The sequence below is a fragment of the Pseudopipra pipra genome, chromosome 1 (genome assembly GCF_036250125.1).
Source record: "Pseudopipra pipra isolate bDixPip1 chromosome 1, bDixPip1.hap1, whole genome shotgun sequence".
NCBI lineage: Eukaryota > Metazoa > Chordata > Aves > Passeriformes > Pipridae > Pseudopipra > Pseudopipra pipra.
Genome location: NC_087549.1, coordinates 100,512,161 through 100,534,227, shown reverse-complemented (window position 1 = coordinate 100,534,227; position 22,067 = coordinate 100,512,161). Strand labels below are relative to the sequence as shown.

At 39.8% G+C, this 22,067-nt stretch overlaps 1 protein-coding gene across 2 annotated transcripts in view; it reads left to right on the top strand.

Moving 5' to 3' along the window:
• Positions 1-22,067, top strand: part of AMPH (amphiphysin) — a 117,029-nt gene that overhangs the window by 53,825 nt on the left and 41,137 nt on the right. For both annotated transcript variants that reach the window (XM_064667961.1, XM_064667954.1), the window contains exons 3-7: positions 9,322-9,376; positions 15,067-15,161; positions 17,694-17,789; positions 21,236-21,343; positions 21,718-21,803. In XM_064667961.1, the coding sequence (XP_064524031.1) occupies positions 9,322-9,376; positions 15,067-15,161; positions 17,694-17,789; positions 21,236-21,343; positions 21,718-21,803 (440 nt within the window). The remainder of the gene's footprint in view (positions 1-9,321; positions 9,377-15,066; positions 15,162-17,693; positions 17,790-21,235; positions 21,344-21,717; positions 21,804-22,067) is intronic.

Genomic DNA, 22,067 nt, shown 5'->3' with positions numbered 1-22,067 from the left:
GATAGTTGAAAACCTTAAATCTTAACATGATGCCTGAATAGCAGATCAGTTGGTGGGTATGTACCAAATTCAGCAGAAGGCTATGTGTAAGGATGCATGCAGCCGATCTATCTGGATAAAAAGCTCATTTAGATCCCCCAGTGATCCATTCCCATCTCCTTCTGAATACAGTTAGGTAAGAGCCCCTTCTGGACTTGACAACTCAGAGTTGATTTACCCAGATGAATCACCATGGAGAAATTGAGTCATCCCATGTCCAGAGAGAACAAAGCATGGTTGCTTTGCAGAGCCTCAGGACTTTCTCCATCAGAAGCAATAAGCTGCTGCAGCTGACGCCAACAATAAAAACATTTAGATTTTAAGCAGTGAATACAGCTGTTTTTCACCTTCCACTTAGGTTGAAAACTGCAAATTGCCACTCTAAATCAAAGCTTGTGGAACAAACAAAATGTATAAACTCATATATGACAGTATGACACAGATTTTCAGTGTATTGCAAGAAATTTCTTGAGGCTTAAGCATCTTACATGTTCTTTTTTTGACAGAAAGTAGCAATTTCCTTTATGCCCATGTATATTTTAGTGACTCACAGTACTGGCTTTATTTTTCTAAGAGAGCAATATTCTATTTCATGTATATGCATATTTTCCTCTTATTTTTATATATGTAGTTATGAGACTTCTACTTTACAGACTACAGTTAAAATATATTTTAGTGTTTAAACCCAATAACTTTATGTATTGTATGTACACACAAGAGATACAGTGATTGCTACTACAAAAGCAGCTGTCTATGGCATGTTGTTAGAAAAAAGCAAAATGTCAAGTGCTGTTGTTGCTAGTTTATAGAATTAGGTGAAAATGAAGAGCCCTTTTTTGCTGTTGTTGAGTGAGCAGAACCTGCTTCTGTGAACTGCTTTATTTAATGTGTACCTCGTAGTAAGAGCTGCTCCTTGGGTGTAATTCTTAGAGGTCCTGAAAAGATTGATCCTGGCCAGATCTTCATTTTACACAACCATGCTCAGATGCCTTACAGCTCTGTCGTGACACTGTGTAAAAGTTGGTCTCTGACATAGTTAACATTTATTGAAGTGCTCTTTTTGCATCAGCTGTGACACTGTTTTTTTAAAACTGATTCATGAATTAAGATACCCAAGATGAGATTCACCACCTACACATAAGCAGCAGATATGCCTCACAGTATCCCACCTGGCCCCCAGCTGTTGCTCAGACAGAGACACATGGCTTTGACCACAGTCCTGTATCAAACTGGCTCAGTGATTCTCTTGAGCACCTTGTGGCATGCAAAGGAGGGCAGCAAAGATGGTGAAGGGCCTTGAGGGGAAGCTGTATGAGGAGCGGCTGAGGTCACTTGGTCTGTTCAGCCTGGAGAAAGAGGAGACTGAGAGGAGACCTCACTGCAGTCTACAACTTTCTCATGAGGGAAAGAAGAGGGGCAGGAACTGATCTTTCTCTGTGGTGACCAGTGACAGGATCCGAGGGAGTGGCCAGAAGTTGTGGCGGGGGGGTCTGGGTTGGATATTAGAAAAAGGTTTTTCACTCAGAGAGTGGTTGGGTGCTGGAGCAGGCTCCCCAGGAAAGTAGTCACAGCACCAAGCCTTTGACAGAGTTCAGGAAGCCTTTGGACAATACTCTCAGGCACGTGGTATGACTCTTGGTGATGGTCCTATGCAGGACCAGAAGTTGGACTCAATGATCCTTGTGGGTCCCTTCCAACTGGGTGTATTGTGTGATTCTGTGAGTCTGTGATCTCCAGCTGCAATAGACACATATTTTGGCTGCTGAGCCCCGTGCCTGGAGAGAGATCCAGTTTCAGATTGTTTCCAGGAGTTGGAGGTTTCCCAGTGCTTGTGCAGAACTGGGCAGTGGGGTCTGGACTGCAAGACAGAAACCCATCAGTTTCCTGGGGCATCTGTAGGCCTTATTGTCTCTAATCAGCCCTATCTGGGTCCCCTAATCCTGCACATGGACCCAGGAGTCCTAAATAAGCTCAGCCCTTGGCAAAAGTTATATCGTAGGCTCATCTCCATGCCTAGGAGACCCATGTTTCAGCTGCATCTCCTGCTACTCCTTTTGGATCTCTCAGACAGACTCTGGATCTGATTCAAACCCTTGCTACGTTGGGGGCTGTCAGTGAAGCCTCTTATCAGTCCCTGTCTCTGCCAACCTGTCCCAGACCCCACAGGATGGCACTCATCAGTGAGGGCATAGCCTGCACTGTGGCTCCTGGTACAGCCCCACCAACTGCTGTGAGGGTTGTAAGTCTAAATGTTGGCATTGGTTGCCATTTGCAAGGCCATAGTGTGTCCTTCTTGGCTTCCAAATGTTGCTCACCAAAGCTCACCTAAGGACCAGTTGCTTTTGTCATTTGTAGATGGCTATGCTAAGTGAATGGTTTTAACTATTGGATTTTCTTAATTGCTCTTCTGACTCCACAGGTTGCACTGAAGAGATATTAATTGGCTCTATGACAAGGAGAGACACCCAACTCATGTAGACAGTAATAGGTGTCTTAATCTAGAGCTGAATGAAAGACATGATGAAGAAAGGGAGCTTCAATATGTATTACAAATAATAATGTGAAATTCAATCTGTATTCTGCAAAATCTTATTTTCTCTGGAAATTATTAGGTATCTTGTGTATCTGTTTGAACATCTTTAAACCTACCTTATGTCCTCCTCTTAGACTCCCCTCATTTTACTGTCTTGCACATGGTCTTGAGACAGATAAAAGAATCCAGGCAATAAAACAAAAAGTGTGAACTTTAAAATTACTCTGAATAGGAGACTCCATTACTACTTAGCTGATACTCAGATTTTCTTGATTGTCTGTAGAATCTCATATTAAACTGCAGGGGATTCTTGGTACTTGTTAAACTGCAACATATTATGTGTTCAATATAGTTCTGTCCATAGGAGACTCCTTTGCTAAATAAAGATGATGTCAAGTGTTGTCCCTGGTAGATATTCCAAAGTAAAACAGACATAGGAAAACACAGTCTAGGCTAGTGGGATGGACCTTTTTTTCTGCAAGCCAACAAGTGTTTGCATTCAGGGAGACTGAGCCATTTGGGGCAATCCAAAAGTGTACTTCAGATACTGGATGATCACTAAACCAAACATAAGCTATACAATGTGCAAACTATTTTGGGGCTGTGGTAGGGATTTCTCTGCTCATTACCATTCCGTCCTGATATGTGTGTTTAATAATTATGAAGAACCATTTTTCCCAAAACAAAAATAGTGTATTATTAGATCTCATCTCAACCTCATTAATTTCTGATCAGGCAGGATATGCAGGAAGGTGAGTCTCTCTGTTTTATGCTACAAAATTATCTCTGCAGGGACAGCCTAGATCCATTCCAACTAATTCCTCACTTCAAAGGAGAGAGCGAGTGATCTGATGTTTTGCCTTTTTGATTCTGCCTATTAATTGCTCCAAATCCAAAGTCTAAACCATTGTCACACTGTGCTGGTTTTGATTGCCCCTTGGACATAAACTATTATGCCTCTGGAGCTATAGTAACTGTGCTAGTTGTTTTCTTCCAGGCAGTGAAGTTGAATGTTCAAGTTGTTTCTGACTATTTTTAAAGGAGACTGGTATAAGTTTCTTCAGGAGCTGTTTGGGATAACTGACCCTGGGGATAGTTGACATAGCCCAGCTCTGGAATTTAACGTATGGATTGAGCATGATGCAGTTCACAACAGTTCTGGACAGTTTTATACTAGATCTATTAATACATAGCTTATATATGTTATTTACAAATCTTGGTATGGATATGCAGCTATAGGCATAAACAGAGGCCCAAAAAAGTTCAGAAAGTTTAGCTCAACATTAAGCGTGCATAGATTACTTTTAACCATAGGACCTGTAGACTCTGCACTTGCTGCCTTTGCAGATCCAAAATTTTCATTGAAACTGTTAGTTTGGACCCTAATTTGAGGAGATGAGTATGCTTGTAGGAAGATGCAATAGGTGTGAATATAGAATCCCAGTTTAGGGGAGGGGGAGGTTTAGCTGTGAGGCGAGGTTGGAATTTCATTTACAGTGAGTACCAGGTATTCTGTTCAGTCTTCATCTAAAACAGAAACCAATGGTTCAGTGAATGGGTTAGTTAGTTTAGTGTCCCTGCAGGCACAGAGCGTTCTCCCCTGCCTACTGGGAGTCATTCCTAGCACAAGACAGAGCTCCCTATTTCTTGCCTTTAGAGTTAATTCTTTTTGGATTCGTCCAAATCATCTGAGAAGCCGGTTTGATGCAGTTTACTTCAATTCATCATGTTACTTAGTAACTAGAACAATGAAATTCTAACTTTTGAGCCTTTTTAGTTGGCTGGGCCACAAATTTGGCACTGTCCTGGAAGATACTGGCATGCCTAAAACCTGTGTTTCCAGAGAAGGTTGCAAACCCAACTTTTTTCAAGTGGTGCTCTAGAGAAATATTTCAAACCCCAAATCTCTTACAGATTGTAGTGAGAGAAAAGAAAAAATCCATTTCTTTAAGAAAAAGATTCCAAAATTTGGGAGACAGTTCTAGGAACTATAAGGAACCTGATAAATGGTAAAATAGGGTAATCTGGTAAGCAGATAGATTTCGTACTGAATTACTGAAAGATTTGTCCAAATAACCTCTTATTTTGTTAAGCTTCTCTTAATGCAATAGTCCTTTTCATTCCTACATCAGAGTTCTCTAAAAGACCTACCAGTAAATAGTACCTGAAGTGTTTATGAACAGAGAGACAGCACTTGTGGCAAGTAACAGCACATTACAGTGAAGCATGTCTTCCAGCTGATACAGAAAATGCTTTCTTTTTATCTATTTCCCTGATGTCTTCATAATGGAATGAAAAAATTCCAGTATTAGAGATGCAATAATAATGATCATTTTTCTATGGGCCAGGTAATTAATTAGCCTATACTTCAGGTTCAACATTTTTAATGCTCTTGACTCTCACTAAATTGGAGTGATAGATTTGATTTTTGTATCAAGGACATGCTGTGCTGACCTTTCCTGTAAAGATGTATTGTATTTACATCCTGTATGTGACATGATAGAAAAACCAAACTCTTCTGTTCTGACTGGAAAGCAATAAATAAATGATTCCTGGCAAATAGGTCATTCATTCCAACTTTTGTGGAGGCAAGGTGGCCTTTAATTTCTGAGTGGATGCAACAATTTTTCTAATGCATCAGGAGGCAAAAGGTGATAGACAGAAACCATGGTTTTTATGGTTTTAGTCATTAACTTTTTTCTAAGATCTCATCAGTCTCACAGCCAACAGTGATATGGCTCTCTTTGTCTTAATTCCAGTGCTAAGATATGCTTAAATAATAATGCCAAGGTTGTGGGTTTGATCCCTGTATGGGCCATTCACTTAAGAGTTGGACTCAGTGATCCTTGTGGGTCCATTTCAACGCAGAATATTCTGTGACATAATAGAGCTGATCCAAATGCTATTATTTGAAAAGAAAACCAAAACCAAACATACACAAGAATCAGTAGTGCTGAAAAGGCTTAGTGCTGCTGTAAGGGTACGTAAGACCTGTGGCTGTAGAGGACGAGATTCTGAAACGCTGAACCTCCTTATCTCACTGAGTGCATGTGTCTTTAACAGCTATATAATACTGACCATGTAATGAGACTAGAGAGTAGAAAGGTGATATGCTACCATGTTCAAAGCAACAAACTGTTGTTTGGAACATTGCTGTGAAGAGCTGTGTCGACTTTCCTAAAGGTGGATGTTGGTTTAGGTTGTTAGCATGCTTCCCTTGCTCATATGTGCAGTTTAACAGGATTACGTAGTAGATTTTTGGAAATTTGTATATTGAATTTGACCAGGTGAGGTCAGAGCACTGATTTTTGGTGCTGGAGTCTGCTGGAACTTGCATACTGTTATCAAACAACCTGATTGTGAAAAGTTTGCTATTAAGTATGCTATTGAGATTTCTCTCTGGAGTTTCTTACGTATTATGAAACTCTAACTCATTTTACTTCCTCACGTAGAACAGAGCATCAGTGCTGTCTTGGGAAATTCCATTTCAAAGGAACATGACACTGGCGAAATGACACCTACTTTTCATTCTCCCTCAAGAAGCTGCATCTCATTTAACAAAATTCATGGCTTTAATTAAAATACTTGGAGCAGTGGTTTCAGAGCCACCAGATGCTTTCATCTGATAGACCAGAAAGTAGAAAGAATGTACCAGTAAACACCACAAAGAGGCAACATTAAATATGTGACAATCTTCAAAATAGTACTTTTTAAAACCTTTATATCACAGTTTGCAAGATGTGCAAAGCCAACAGTGCAGTATTTTCATCCTGTGAATATTAATTTAGGCGGTAAAGTATATCTGTGTTCTCTAATAGTGAGTTTACTATAGAAAGTGTGTAGACCAGAAGCACATTTTGCAGAATTCACAGGGCTGAGGACTTTTGATGCTAATTTTTATTTCTGGTATTTTTAGAAAGGTCTAGTTCTGTTGCCATTGAAACTGAGAGATTATCTCTCAAATTCAGTGGGAGCTGGCCCTTGTTCATGGGTGCTTTAATGTCACGTCACACATTTGCTAACAAGGAAAAATTCTTATGGCTCTATCGTGCTTGGATATTTCAGTGGGTTTTGGCCTGTTAATAACCTAGACTGAAAGAGATGCATGTTAAAATTATTCTTTTGAATGAAGTGTCAGAACTCATAACAGCACATATGGCAAGATATTTGCATCATGTTTTACTACTTCGACTTTTTCTTACACGTTTTCCTGAGCAGTGGTTGCTAGTGATGAATGATGCTAACCAAGCACAATAGATCTCATAGTGGGTTAGGGTACCAGTCATAAAACTGCACAGCAGTTCTGTTATAAGCATAGTGTTCCAGCAGTGTTTCCCAGACATGCCATTTGTGGTGTGCTAGTTAGTCCTAGAGACAAAACCAGATTTGTATGAGTAAATGTAGACCTCTTACTGGACGTGAGGTCAGCTAAGAAGGTTCTCAGCCTTCCAGCTGCAGTTTTCTGCTCCTGAAGCACCAGAAATTTTTTAGTAACTAAAAATTTTTATTGTATGAGCACGTGTTCAGCTGGAGCATGGTGAAGAACAAAGTTGCTGTATGTTCTGTTTTCACCACAAGTGCTCAGGTTAAAGAAGGTATGAACTGGAAAGATAATTTCTGTACCTTCATGTGACTTCTCAGAGTATAAGGGATCCTTCCGGGAGGAGACTGACATGCATAAAAGGGGAACTTCTCTTTCTACCTAAAGTTTGCTGATACTCTTCTTCAGACACAAGATTGAGAAATTTGCTCCCAGGTACAATCTTCTTTTGTCTGTAGCAACACTGATGACTTAATGCCTTGGTCCATGAAAAGCAGTCATATCCTTTCCTCCCCTTCTAGCACAGAATGAAGTAGAAAGAGGTTAGCAACTACTGTGTTATGTGAGATGATATAATGTGTTGTAATGATGCATTAGGGTAGTACTTTTCGCTAAGCAGTATTAAGATGTATGCATGTATATTTTCTCAAAGGACACAACATCAAGCTACTACTTCAGAACTTTCAGTTGCTTTATAGGTAATTAACCCTGAGGTTTAATCCACTGATACTCAACCTGCACCTGTCTCGCCCTTGTTTTGATATGCAGCATTGATCCCAAAGCAAGGGAATGGGTTGCCTTTCTTTGGAGCATCGAATATGGTCCCAAACCAGAGAAAGGTTGGTGGGCTGGCTGCTCCTGTGCACTTGCTGTTGCTCAGCAGCTTCTCAGGTGGTCTGTGCCTGTGCTTGGAATTTAGTCGATTAATGGCTTTGAGAGCTGTAGGTGACTTGCTCCAGATCAAATTAGTGTAAAAGCTCTCTTCTCTTTGTTGAATCTGAAAAGTAAATTCAGTCTACTTTCTAGACCCACTCAGGCATTTTTACCTTCCAAATTCCTTACTATTTCCAGGACCTTGAACATCAAGGTCCATATCATCAATCCATATCATCAAGGTCCATATCATCAATACAATTTGAGGGAGAGGGGTAAAGAATGGTGTTGATCCCATTCTAAAAGCCTTCAGTTCCCTTCAGGAAGCTGGGAGAAGCAAGTGAGTTTGGTAGATGTTTTCTGCATTGCAGTGTGTGTACTGGTGAGGCAAGTCGTTTTCAGAACCATAACTTGGACTTTCAAGTGACTGCTGGTAGGTGAATTCTAAGTGCCAGATAGCCCCTTTCAACCTGAATTTCTTATGATCCTGTGTCTAAATGCTCTGAGCATTGCAGTCACTGATGGCAAATCCTTTACTGACATCAGAAGTCCTTTGACTTAAGTGGGATTATAACAGCTTGCACCTTCTGCCTTCTCAAGTATTCACACTATTCACATGCAACCTTCATGTTCTGACTTTCACATGAAAATACAAGATAAACTCCAAAGCAGTCAGTCATATTTTGCAGCTGATTTTTCCATATGGTGTAGCTGTAAGAGAGAAAATGTGACTGCAAGCTGAAATTCCTGTAGTTTCCAATTGCTTAAATAAATAATTTGAAAAATATTGGGAACTGGTAAATGTAGAGTGTTTCAAAAATCTTCAAGCTATTGAAGGTGACCTGGACAGCAGCTTTTTAGCAATAAAGGATGTGTGTAGCACAGGTTTCTTTGCAAATCCTAGGAACTGTGAAGTCCAACTTGTGATACAGTCAAAGATAAGTGCTTTGTCTGTTCTGAGTTTTTCAAAGACCATTTGTATGAGAAAGACAATTTTGATGTATTTGCCAAAGAAACAGTTGAATTTTCACAATAAACTGCAACATGCACTAGCTAAACAAAACAAGTAACTAAAATTATTATATTTTAGGAGTTATTTACTTGCAAAATGTTAAAATGTTTAAGTTCTTGGTAAATTGTTTGCAAAGATAGTAAGCAATTTATGTAAGACTGCAAGTCTAGAGTGGCCTCATTTGAGTGGTTTCCAGTGGAGGTGCACCTTTCTCTTTGTGTTTCAGGTTAGGCCATTGGCCAGGCTGACTTGAACTGGATCTTGGCTGTAAAATATACCGGGTTTTCTTTGAGTGGAATTCTTCCTGTGCAGATGACTGATAAAATAAACCCAGAAATTCTAGCCTAGACAGTACACTATGCATAGCATCTTTACCAGGACTCCTTTTCTGTATGAATCTCTGCACGCTTGCAACATGTGACACTATTTATCAGATAGCTCCTGAAATTGCTTTTTGTAGTTATATTTTCATCCTGTATGCATGTTTCAAGGCATTAAACATAACTGAAATGTGTTTTCACTTCCTTTCTTTTTCTTTTCCAGGCAGAGGGTTCCAGACTCCAGAGAGAACTGAGAGGATATTTAGCAGCCATTAAAGGTGATTTTTAAGTTTTACATCATGCTTTCATAAAGCAAAGTTTTTTTAAAAGTTGAGTCAAGTAGGCTTGTTTAAGTTATACAAAGATAAATGCACATAAGATTCTCTTTAGCCTGTTGCTAGGTATTCTGCAGCTTCAGCATCAACTCGTGGGTACAGTCTTGCATGTACAGCTTATCCTTGACTGTCCTTTGTGTACAGGAGCACTGCTCAGATTCTCATGTTGCATGCATTTTCAGCACCCACAAAATCTACACATCTTGTTATTCATCTTTGCAAATGCTGTAATGTTAAATACCCCGTGCAAGGCATCCCAATCAAGGGATTGCTTTATCTCTGCAACTGTAATGTTACCATGTATTACTAATTGGATGGTGATCTTCCTCCAAAACCATGCTCCCTGCAATGATGTGATTTCTCATATATTTCTGACTGCTTAATCCATTTTTTTTAAGTTTAAAACTCAAATATGATGTCTTTTGATACTACATTGAAAATCCAAGTAGCAGAATTTCACTGGTCAGAGCTTAAATATTAGAGATAAGTAAACAGCGTTTAAATCCTACTAGACATTTGTAAATCCAGCACTCAACTGCAAAGTGTTCTCTTTCTCATGCCACCTCTCTCTGGGGGAGTTGGAGGTGCTAAGGGAAGGGAATGGGAGTTGGTGACTGATAGAGAGACAGTGGCTTCTTGAGATAAATATATATATATATATATATATATATATATATGTATGATAGATATATATGTGTGTATGTATTTTTAACCTGGCTCCAGTCCAGTAGGGAAAATGTTGCAAATGAGTGTTAACATCCCTGGAAATCACTGTCATAATAAGACTTCAGCAGCTGTTCACAGGCAGGTAAGAAAGCTCTTTTTGATAGGAAATGTAAAATGGGGAGCAAAGCAGTAGCTTAATGTCTTTGACCATGTATTATTTTCTGGATGGACTGGCCAAAGAAAATCCCATACCAGACCAATTTGAGCAATGTCTCTTGTTCTTAGAGGAAATTTTAGCATCAGTCATTTTTGGGGACCCACTGAATGCTTATTTTGGTCTCTTATTTTTCACTCTTCCCCACATACATTATATGATGGTTACTCAGAAGCAGCATGATAAGGCTGTTTGTTGGCTGGATGGCTTATCTGTCATGTAGGCTGACTGTTTACATGATGCTTTGATTTCCGTGTGGGTGATAACACTCCTCTCAGTTTCATTTTCTTTCTCTCTTTCTCTTCCTAGTGTTCTGCACTCATGATCCTTTTGCTCATTTTCCCTTTATTAGGCTACTCTTTGCATCAAGTTTTGTTTTTATCTCTGTGTAAAATATTTCATTGTTCAGGTTTTGCCTTTTTAGCCATGCTCTTCTGTTCAGCACCTTTCTCTTGTTCAGCCTGTAATTCATTCAGACTGACCTTCTTACTGAGAATGAAAAGTGTTTGCTAACACCATATTATCTACATGTCTTTGAAAAGATCCAGTCATAAGCAACTCACAAGAGCCTTAAAACGTTATTCTTCAAAGTCAACAAGCCACCAGTGGGTATCCTTGGCACACATGTTGGTGCTGTGGAGAGAGCACACAACCTGAGACAGTAGACCACAATACACAGCTCTGGTTGGGGCTTCCTCAAAGCTGAATAGGTCAGCAATGCTAAAGACCTTTCCAGATTTTGGATGACAGAAGCAGCTACTACAGTCTCTTTGTTGATATTCTTTGAAGGACTGCCATCATTAGAAGATTTTGGGGTGTCTATGCACAAAAGCATGGGAACCCCCATATTTAGGCACTGGAGTGATATTTTTGTGCCAAGGACATCAGAGCCTTGGAGTCATGCTGTCATCAGGGGCTCATTTTGCAGGAAAAAAGGACAATCATATAATTGCATATATTTGAATTACTGGAAAATAATACACTTGACATCCTTATACTCTTAGAGGTATGAGAGAAGCAGTTCATTTTAAGGGGGTTCAGGAACTGAACTCCAGTAACAAGCTTCATTTCGCTGCATGACTTCTAAGTGACTCAATACTGGAAGTTAAAAGTAGAAATCCAGGCACGATTTCATAGAATCATAGAATGTTTGGGTTGGAAGGGACCTTATAGATCACCTAGTTCCAACACCCCTGACATGGGCAGGGATACCATCCAGTAGACCAAGTTGCTCCAAGCTGCGTCCAACCTGGCCTTGAACAGTTCCAGGGGCAGGGCGTCTACAACTTCTCTGGGCAGCCTGTTCCAGTGCCTCACCACCCTCAGAGAATTTCTCCCTAACATCTAATCTAAAGCTCTCCTCTTTTAGTTTCAAATCATTCATTCCCCTTTGTCCTACCACTGTGTCCTACCTTTGTCTGCCTGTGTGAAAAGTTGCTTTCCCTCTTTCTCAGAAGCTCCCTTTAAGTACTATCAGCCACAGTGAGGTGTCCCCAGAGCCTTTTTTTCACCAGACTGAACAACCCCTGCTATCTCAGCCTGTCTTCATAGAAGAGGTTCTCCATTCCTCTGAGCATCATTGTGGCCTCCTCTAGACCTGCTCTAACAGATCCATGTCTTTCTTGTGCTGAGTACTTGGCACAGTACTCCAGGAGGGGATTTAAGCAAAGAATGGTCTGTTGAGCCTTATTATGACTCTCTGTCCCTTCATTTTAATAAACTTGACAATTTGAGGTTTAGTATCACACATCCTTAAAAGAATTTTTGCTGTATTCAGACTCTTTCTTTTGTTCATTGGTGCTTCTTAGTTTTAGCTGGACATTGATCTTTCCTGTTGGTTATTCAAGGACTTGGAGGAACCATGTCATAAAGCTGTTGAACTTGTGAATGGCTTTTATGTGATGTTTTATTTCGTCTGCATGATAGTTTAATATATGCTGTTTGTACTGACAAGATTGTATACTATCCCCCATAGCTTTAGTCATCTCATGCCTCAATCTTCTGTCTTTCCCAGTCTCCTTGGCAATATGTATCTGGGTTCTCTACTTCTTGATTAATTTTTAATCTATTGAGAGTTGTAAGTGACTTGAATGGTTTTATGGACCAATTGTTATAGAAACCCTAAATCAATCTCCCGTCCTCTACCCCAAGCTCTTTGCAAGTACCAGTGCAGATGGGGAGATAAAAACCTTGGTCTTCATGCATGTGGCAAGGTGACAAAGATTAAAAGGAATCCTGCATGATTAAAAAGAAACACCATACCTTTCAAGTAGCTTAATGTAGTAACTAGTCTACAGGAAGGAGAGGGTAGGTTTTGCAAGTCTGTAAGCAGTTTTCCTGCCTAGTTGTGTCAGTCTGTGGCTGACAGAACTACATGTATCCTCCAGACACATGAATCTTAAAGTCACTCATGTAATTTCTTGAAAGCAATAAAACTATTTATCATCTTTCTGCAAAATTTATTCATGAATTATGAAATAATTGAATTGTTCCAGTGGAAACTCTAATGGGTTAGTAACAATAACAAATTATTGTTAAAATAATCCCTTATGGCAGGATGGGTAATTTTCCTGGAGAACCACGTAAGTAATTAAATATTAAGAGCCAGTCCAAGATGCCTCACCCCATTAGGAAAATGGAAATTTCTCCATGATTCAGCCTAGATTACCCTGAGGGTGAGTAAGGGACCCCACAGTATATAGGTTCTACAGCCACATGCTGTCCCAGGCCAGTCTCAATGGGAGCTTGAGTACATTGGAATTGTGATGGTAAGGAGTTGCCTACCCTCTGCTACCCCTAGAGTGTTTAGTGGGGATGTCTCTGCACTGCCACCCCCTATCACATGGGGGCCTCTAGAAGTTTTTTGGGATTCTGGAAACAGGGACTCTTTGCCAGAGAAAGAGGGTGATTTAATCCAAGAGGCTCAGATTTCAGTAATTGGGTTATTTAGCAATTTTTCCTAAGCAATTAAAATATTTTGGCATTTTTAGTTATTGAATAAATGATCCAATTACCAAGAAGCAGTACTGAATGAAACAATTGATATTAAGTATAAATTTCTAACTGTTCATCAGCAGTAAAAATTCTTTTCACATTTCTTAGTACTTTAATGACCTGCTTGTAACAATTTATCTTTCTCAATGATAGCAGTTAAAACCAGCAGAAACAGCCTGCAGTCTATGACTGAGACACTAATCCTCTTAATGAATAATGCATATCAGTTTATAAGAAATAATTCTATATGAAAACAAGCCAGATAAAAATATCATTGGACATTATAAGTTTATGCCCATAGACATGAAAAAGAACGGGAATTCATTGGATTGGTATTTATCTTTGCACTCATTTGAGGTATTGCAGTAAACCTGGTATGGGTGCAGTTGGAGAGGAGTGCAATGGATGATCTTGGCCTGGAAATTTCAGACTGAAACCTCTGACTGAAGAAGCCAAGTACTATAATGCCCACTTGCCTTAAACTGCAGCTGGATTTGACTGATGTTTTTTACGGGAATGTAGTGGAATGTAGGATTACCCAATTCTCAGAACTGAAAAAAGTGTAAAAGTTGGTGCAGTTTTGATATGACTCAAGCACGGGATATTAAGTGTCTTTTACTTATTTTCTTAAGCAGATATATGGCCAAACCCTGTAGTATTTCAGAAAGAAAGTGTGCAGAGGAAAGGTGCTCTGTGCCAGCCTGGTCTGTGACCGAGCTGAGTGGAAGCTGCAGGAGGGATTATATAGCAGCTGTGCCAGCCTGCCTGCCACAATACATGGCAGGTTTATCACACAGTGCTGAAGGGCAGAAGTTCAGGTATCATAAAAAATTGAGTGCAAGCAGGGATGAGTGAACCCTCCTGGTCTATGTGTTCACCCTGAGTGGAGAGAAACAGCCTTTTTAAACATGGTGATACTGTGCTGGTTTTGTCTTACTTCTTGAGTTGATTAATTTGCAGTGTCATTAAAGCTTTTAAATGAGTTCTGCCTGGAAATATATGATCATCTGTATTTTACTGTAATTTGGCATCTGTTAAGGAAAAAAAATCCCCTTTATTCAGGAATCCTTTTTGGTTAGATAAAAAAATGTGCCTTTTTAAAAAAAGTTAATGCTAAGTTATAAATTTAACAGTGTTGTTCAGATTTTGCAAAGAAGTTGAAATAAAAGTCATCATTTTAAAATTACTGATTCTGAATTCTTATCAAGTTAGGTGAGATCCATTTGGTTTCACTGGGTTCAGAAACATATTCAACATCTGATGGATTGGTGCTCCATGAAAATAGAAAGGCCTTTACTGAGGGTTTTTTTTATATTCGCTGGGGTCAAATGGATCTCACTGAAGATAGACTTAGGCTCTTTCTCATAATATCATTGAAACCATTTCATATTTAAGCCAGCTTCTCTGTGTATTACAGAGTGATTATCATCAGTAGTCCCTGTCCTTGTTCCACCTGTGGTAGCAAAAGCTCCAAAAGTGACTGTTCAGTTTGGCTTAGCACGTGGTGCTTCTCTGCAAGCACCACCTCACTGCAAGCCTAAATAAGCCCTGGGCTCCAAAAACTTGTAAAGCTACTGGGTGAGCATACAAGATTCTTAATAAAATCTGGTCCATTACAGTACTTTCCCCAACTTCAGGCATTTCTTTCTTAATTTGCCAGAGGGAATAGAATAGTGGTACATGTGGGTGAAAATAAAGATATTTAGCAACTGTTTCTTGTAGTTTGCAGTTATATGTTCCTCCTTCTGTCTAATTGCAGGGATGCAAGATGCCTCAAAGAAGCTTACAGAGTCTCTCCATGAAGTTTATGAGCCAGACTGGTACGGGCGTGAAGATGTGAAAATGATTGGAGAGGTAAGATGCATGAAAAGAGGGAAAAGGTACTTCAGCTGCAAATGGATTATCTGAACTGTTGAGGAGAAGTGTGTATCTGAAAGTCACCTTAATTCTTTGTTGCATGTTAAATCCTGTTTTCTCAGCATATAAATTGTTGGTCTTGTGAAATGCGGCTCCTGCTGACCAGAAGCAGCACTTGAAGTGTCTGTTTTACAAACTAGCTCATATAAGCTCCCACTGAGGTCAACGTCAGTGTGCGCAGAGTTGGTCCTGATAGCATCTGATTGACAGAGGTATCTTATGTGCAGTTTTACAATCAGGATTTTCAATTCAAATGAATGTTTAAAATAATCAAATCTGCTTATCCTTGTGTGCTGTGTAACAGCTTTTGAGCTAGTGGCACTAAACAGGATATCTGATGAGACACTCACCTGTCTCTGAAAAGACTATGGAATTAAAGGGTAAATTAGGCTGCAGGACACTATTCATTTTCACCTTTGTAACTTCCTCCAGTGATTAGAGAAGAAGAGGCTTTTCTAGACGACACTGCAGGAATTTGACTTGAGGTGCTCTGAATTGCTTGCTTAAACAGCCTTAATTCTGGGGGAAGCCTGTCAGCAAATGTGCTGGTGGTGACAAGGAAGTTGAAACGGTTGTCAGTGAAGCTTTTAGCCAACTGGCATTCAGTTTGCAAGGCCTCCTTGATAATATAGTTAACAAGAAACTGCAATACAGAACTTACAGTCTTACCAAATCTGCTTATCTGTAAGCTTTGCTTCTCTATGGCTGCCATCTCCTACCTTTCCCTGCTGCTGAAGGCATGACGTGTTTTTGATTTGAAAAGCTCACAACTTCCAAACTGTATAATTTTAGATCCCATACCATTTATATTTTTTTAGATTAAACAGCTGGAAAATCTCATGCTGCATCTTGCTGTAGCACCTCATCTTGTATCTGGAGACCATTAGATTTTGCACTCAGAAATTTGTAGCTGTGTGTGAAAGGACCATAATTTGGATCTTAAGCTCTATTAGATGTAAAGATAAATGTTAGATATGTCTTCTTAATAAGAAACTCATGAGCAATATTACAAAATCTCCTGATTTTTTTTACCTACATAATCACAAATGCGAATTTATACATCCTTCAACCTAGAGTACGAAAGAATTATGTATCTGTTCAGTCTAGGATATAAATGATCATTCCAAAAGGGATCCACATAATTGACCTTATTCTATATGGTAGGAAGGATGATGGCTTAAAGGACCCTTCAGCAGTGTTGTTTGAGTCCATTAGCTGTCAGAAAACCTTCATTACTTTAATTTGTCCAAAATATGTATCAGCAAGGTACAAAGGCAAATGCTCAAAACTGGCAGTTGCTTGCTATGATCTAATGCTATGCTGCTCTGTAGACCACTTTGATTAAATATTGTGTTAATAAATTAGGTATTTCTTTTAAGCATGTTTAATAGATTGTAATAATTCATTAGGGACTCCTTTAGAGTAGGAGATAAATGAACTGAAGACTGGCATCACACAGTATTTAAAATATGCCCTATAGTAGCTTATGATAAAATGAACACTAGGGAATAGCCTCCCAGACTTGTCAGTGAGAATAACAGCCCTGCAGAGCAGTGCTCACACCCTTTAGCCTTCCTTCCATCAAAGGAGGATGTTGAGTGATTTTAGAAATGTGCAAAGAAAGGGGGAATCAGGATGTTTCATGTGTGCTAATGACTTGTTCAATTGAGAACCCAAGCACTATGTCCATGTAACAGAATTTGCTTCTAGTAAGGAATAAGTCCTTGTCACATGAGCTGCATTAACATGCTCTTAAAAACCAGAAAACTACAAGGGATTTCTCTTGGTGACTACCCCAGAGCTCCAAAGGGGGCTGGGGACTGGGGAAAAGAACAATACCTTCAGGGCCTGGGGGAGGCGAGGATGTGGATAGTGCTGGACAGGGTGTGGATTTTGTTTCTTTTGCCTGCTGATGTTGGGATATTTCATATCTGTCATCCCAGTTCTCCAGTAGTGCGAAGTAGAGTTCTTGTCTATGCATCAGCCATTTCATCATCTGAACCATAATGGCCAAGAAAGTAAGAACTGGAAAGACCTTTCCCTTTATTTTCTCTTCTATTTTTAGTTGTACTTCCTTTCTCTGTAAGGAAGGTTCACGATCAGCAAATGTTCTTAGATGCAAGAACCATGGCAGGTTCAGATTCTGCGCCGTTGACCCTCAGGAATCCTCAGGAAACCCTGAGGAACACCTTGAACCCGTGATATCCTTATTTTCACATAGCAGTTATTATTTGAAGTAAGGAAAACACAAACTAATTATTAAGCTAAATCTTACTTTGTTGTGAATTACATTTTCAATGTCAAGGTATTCCTTTTCATTCATCTTATGAGTGTGCTCTGATTTATTGCCATAAAGAAGATTCTAAAACTTCAGAATTATTTATCTTTGCCAATTACGTTTTTTATTTCTCCTGGGCTTAAAGTGACATTAAACTACTAAGTACATTTTTCTCTTTTCTGCCTTTTCAGAAATGCGATGAACTTTGGGAAGACTTCCATCAAAAACTGGTGGATGGGTCGCTGTTAACCTTGGATACATATCTAGGACAATTTCCTGATATCAAAGTAGAGTAATGATTTTCTATAAAGACAATTTCTAAAATTACTGTTGAGTTGCAAAATAAATAGCAAGAAAAGAAAAATGAGAAAGGGGGGAAGATGAAAATCATTCTCTCCTGTAATGTACAAGATGTTGTTCTGTAAGTAAATCCCTGATATTAGGCCATGCTGATTTTTCAAGTGAACAAAAATATTTTTCATGCATTGGTACCTGGAAGTAAATTAACCTTTGTAGAGGAAACTTTTATGTTTTTTCCTGTTCCTGCTTCTTTGGTGTGACATAATTTTTACTGACTTCAATAGGGACACATTAAGCTGTTCAGCTGTTAAAATGCTAGACAAATTATATGGCAAACAGGCTTTTTGTTATTGGCTATATGCACCTGCGAGTATCTTTCACACATCTAAGCCATAGTTTCTGTCTTCTAATTAGTCATCAAAAGATTTTGTAATACGCATCAGTAGAGAATGTTATGCAGATTCTAACCTCTTCCAGATGCCTGTCTGGCATACAGTCCAGCTAAATGACTTGTAAATTAAATGTGTGGCGATAAAGAATCCTTACAGGTGACAGTTAGATACTTTTATATTTGAATATGACTGTATGGACATAGCTGGAAATTTTTTATGATGGTTTGTGATTGAGTAGGTATCACACAGTCATCACCTTTGTCTTGTACATCAGGGACTAATGAAAAATTAATTAAAAAATACTAATATTACTGATGTACAGTCTTAAACTCACTTTTAAATCCAACTGTGCTTATGCCCTCTCAGCATGTGAAATTTGCATATAATATATAGCTTTGTAAAGTCTATATCAAAGTATATATATACAATAAACTCCAGTTGTCTTAGTTATGTGTCAAAACAACTAAAGTTAGAAGTATACCCTGAGATTAGCTCAGTTGGTTAGAGCATGGTGCTAATAATGCCAGGGTTGTGGGTTGAATCTCTGTGTGAGTCATTCACTCAAGAGTTGGACTTGATGATCCTTGTGGATCTCTTCCAATTCAAAATATTCTGGGATAATATTTTAGCATTTTTCCAACTCTAGAAAAAGTGCATTAATTACTAATTTTCCACTCTATATATAAGGGAAAAAGATTGTATTACCATGAGTTTACCAGGTTCACTTATTCGGGAGAATGAAAAGTCTTACATAACGTTGGAATCTTAGTTCTAAGGCCTATAAGCCCTACACCCACAAAGCCCCCATTCCAAACTGTCTATAAATTGATTATTTAAAATAAGGTGATTAGTTTGTCTCTTTTACTGTTCCATGTTCCTGCATGATTCAGGCTGCTCAGGGAATTAGTAAGGTCCCCTGGAAAATGTTTTTGCAGATGTTGGGGTTCATCAGTGCTGGTCTCTTTTCAAACATCACCTCATAAGGGCACAGGAGCAGGCAATTCCCAAATGCTGAAAGTCAGGCAGGTGAGGCAGAAGGCTGGCTTGGCTGAACAGGAATCTTCTCGTGAAAATAAGGCAAAAAGGTAGCAAGGTCAAGTGACATGGGAAGAAAGTTCATGTGGCCAAAGCTCAACTGGAGTTGAAGCTGGACAGAAATGTTGGTGACACTAAAAAGAGTTTTTTCAAATATATTAATGTCAATAGGCAGTACAGAAATATTATTGGCCCATTACAGGATCAAGATGGTCACCTCACAAACAGGGACAAAGACAAGGCAGAGATGTTTAACATTTTGTCTTCAACGTGGGTGACAGACCAATGGGGTCTCAGTGCCCTGAGCTGGAGCACCATGACTGCAAGAATGATCAATGCTAAAATTGTGCAGGATCTCCTGCTCCAGCTGGATCCCTTTGGGCCCTGATGGGATTCATCCAAGAATCCTAAAAGAACTACCTGATGTCATCACAAAACCTCTCTTGATGACCTTTGAGCAGTCTTGGCAATCCAGAGAGGTCCCAGCTTGAGTAGAAGCTGGCAAATGTTGTCCCAATTTTCAAGAGGGGCAAGAAGCAGGACCCTGGAAACTACAGACCTGTCAGTCTCACTTCAGTGCCTGGTAAAGTTATGGAGAAGATTATTCTGGGAGGTATTGAAAAAACACCTGGAGGACAATGCAGTCATTGGTTACAGCCAGCATAGCTTCATGAAAGGAACCTGATTTCCTTCTATGACAAGGTAACCCACCTAGATGATCAAGGGAAGCCAGTTGATGTCATCTTTTTATATTTCAGTAAAGCTTTCGATACTGTCTCTCACAGTATCCTTCTGGACAAAATGTCCAGCCCGCAGCTGGATAAACACATCATGTGGTGGGTGAGCAATTGGCTCATGGGTCAAGCACAGACGGTGATAGTGAATGGGGTAACATCAGACTGGTGACCTGTCACTAGTGGGGTTCCACAGAGCTCCGTTTTAGGCCCTGTGCTCCTCAACATCTTCATAAATGACTTGGATGCAGGACTGGAAGAGATACTGAGCAAGTCTGCAGATGACACAAAACTGGGAGGAGCTGTTGGCTCCCTTGAAGGCAGGGGTGCCCCACAGTGACACCTCGACAAATGAGAGGACTGGGCAATCACCAACCATATGAAGTTCAACAAGGGAAAGTGCTGGATTCTGCATCTGGGATAGGGCAATCTTAGATGTCCATACAGACTGGAGAATGAGATGCTGGAAAGCAGTGCCACAGAAAGGGACCTAGGGGTCCTGGTTAGTGACCAGTTGAATATGAGTCAGCAGTGCCCTGGCAGCCAGGAGGGCCAACTGTGTCCTGGGGGACATCAGACAAAGCATCACCAGCTGGTCCAGGGACAGGATTGTCCTGCTCTGCTCAGGTGTGGCCTCACCTTGAATATTTTGTGCAGTTGGGGCACCTCAATATAGGAAAGATATTAAGCTGTTTGAGAGTGTCCAAAGGAGGGCAAGGAATGGTGAAGGGCCTTGAGGGAAAGCTGTATGAGGAGTGGCTGAGGTCACTTGGTCCATTCAGCCTGGAGAAAGGAGTCTGAGGGGAGACCTCATCACAGTCTACAACTTCTTCATGAGGGTAACAGGAGGGGCAGGAACTGATCTCTTCTCTGGTGACCAGTGACAGGACCTGAGGGAATGGCCTGAAGTTGTGTCAGGGGAGGTTTAGGTTGGATATTAGGAAATGGTTCTTCACTCAGAGTGTAGTTGGGTGCTGGAACAGGTTCTCCAGGAAAGTAGTCACAGCACCAAGCCTGACAGAGTTCAGGAAGCGTTCGAACAATACTCTTGGGCACATGGTGTGACTTTGGGGATGGTCCTCTGTGGGGTAAGAGTTGGGCTCAATGATCCTTGTGGTCCCTTCCAACTGGGCATATTCTGTGATAATAGTTCTGATATGAACAGCAAATAAGGGAGAATAAAAGTAAGTCTAAAATTTAATGGACAACATAAGTAAAGTAGCTTTTAAAAAAGTGCTCTTCATCCTTACTTTCGTTTCTATCCCTGTACAGACTCGCATTGCGAAACGAAGCAGAAAGCTAGTGGACTATGACAGTGCAAGGCATCATCTAGAAGCCCTACAGAGTTCAAAAAGAAAAGACGAAGGCAGAATTACCAAGGTAGCACAAACAGAAACATGCTGGCAAAAGACTTAGGGAGCTTCGGTGGCTTTTTTTGTCCGTGCAGAGACAGAACAATTTGCTCTCTTAGAAATGGAAATGATACCTTGAAGCGTAAATGTATATTGAAAACTTCAGTGCATGTTGTGGACACGTCTTCTACAAATGAGTCCTGTTTGAGCCTTAACTGTCTCTCTTGATGAGACTGAGGGCACAGCAAATCCCATGTTGGCCTCTATGGCATGAGACTGAATCACATCCTTTTATAATAAAAATTTTAAAAGACCCACCAAAAAAAACCAGACAAAAGTAATTTTGGCAGGTTTTGCTACGTTGTAGTGATTGCAGAAGTAACACTTTTCATTTTGGTTTAGGCAGAAGAAGAATTTCAAAAAGCACAGAAAGTGTTTGAAGACTTTAACACTGACTTACAAGAAGAGTTACCATCTCTGTGGTCACGGTAAGCCTAGACAGATATTGTCTGCAAGGCCTAAACGAGGACTAAGGAAAGGGAATGAGGGGATTTTAATGAGCTGATAGAAAATGCATTGCTGGATTCTTAAAGATTTCATCCATTGTCTTTTTGAAATAATAAAAGGAAAACTGTATGCAAGTGCTCCAAAATATACTTACTGTAAGTGCTGATTTTTTTCAGTGTATCACTGAATTCACATTTCAGATTCATCATCACATTCATTACCATATCTTCATTCTGAGGTGCAAA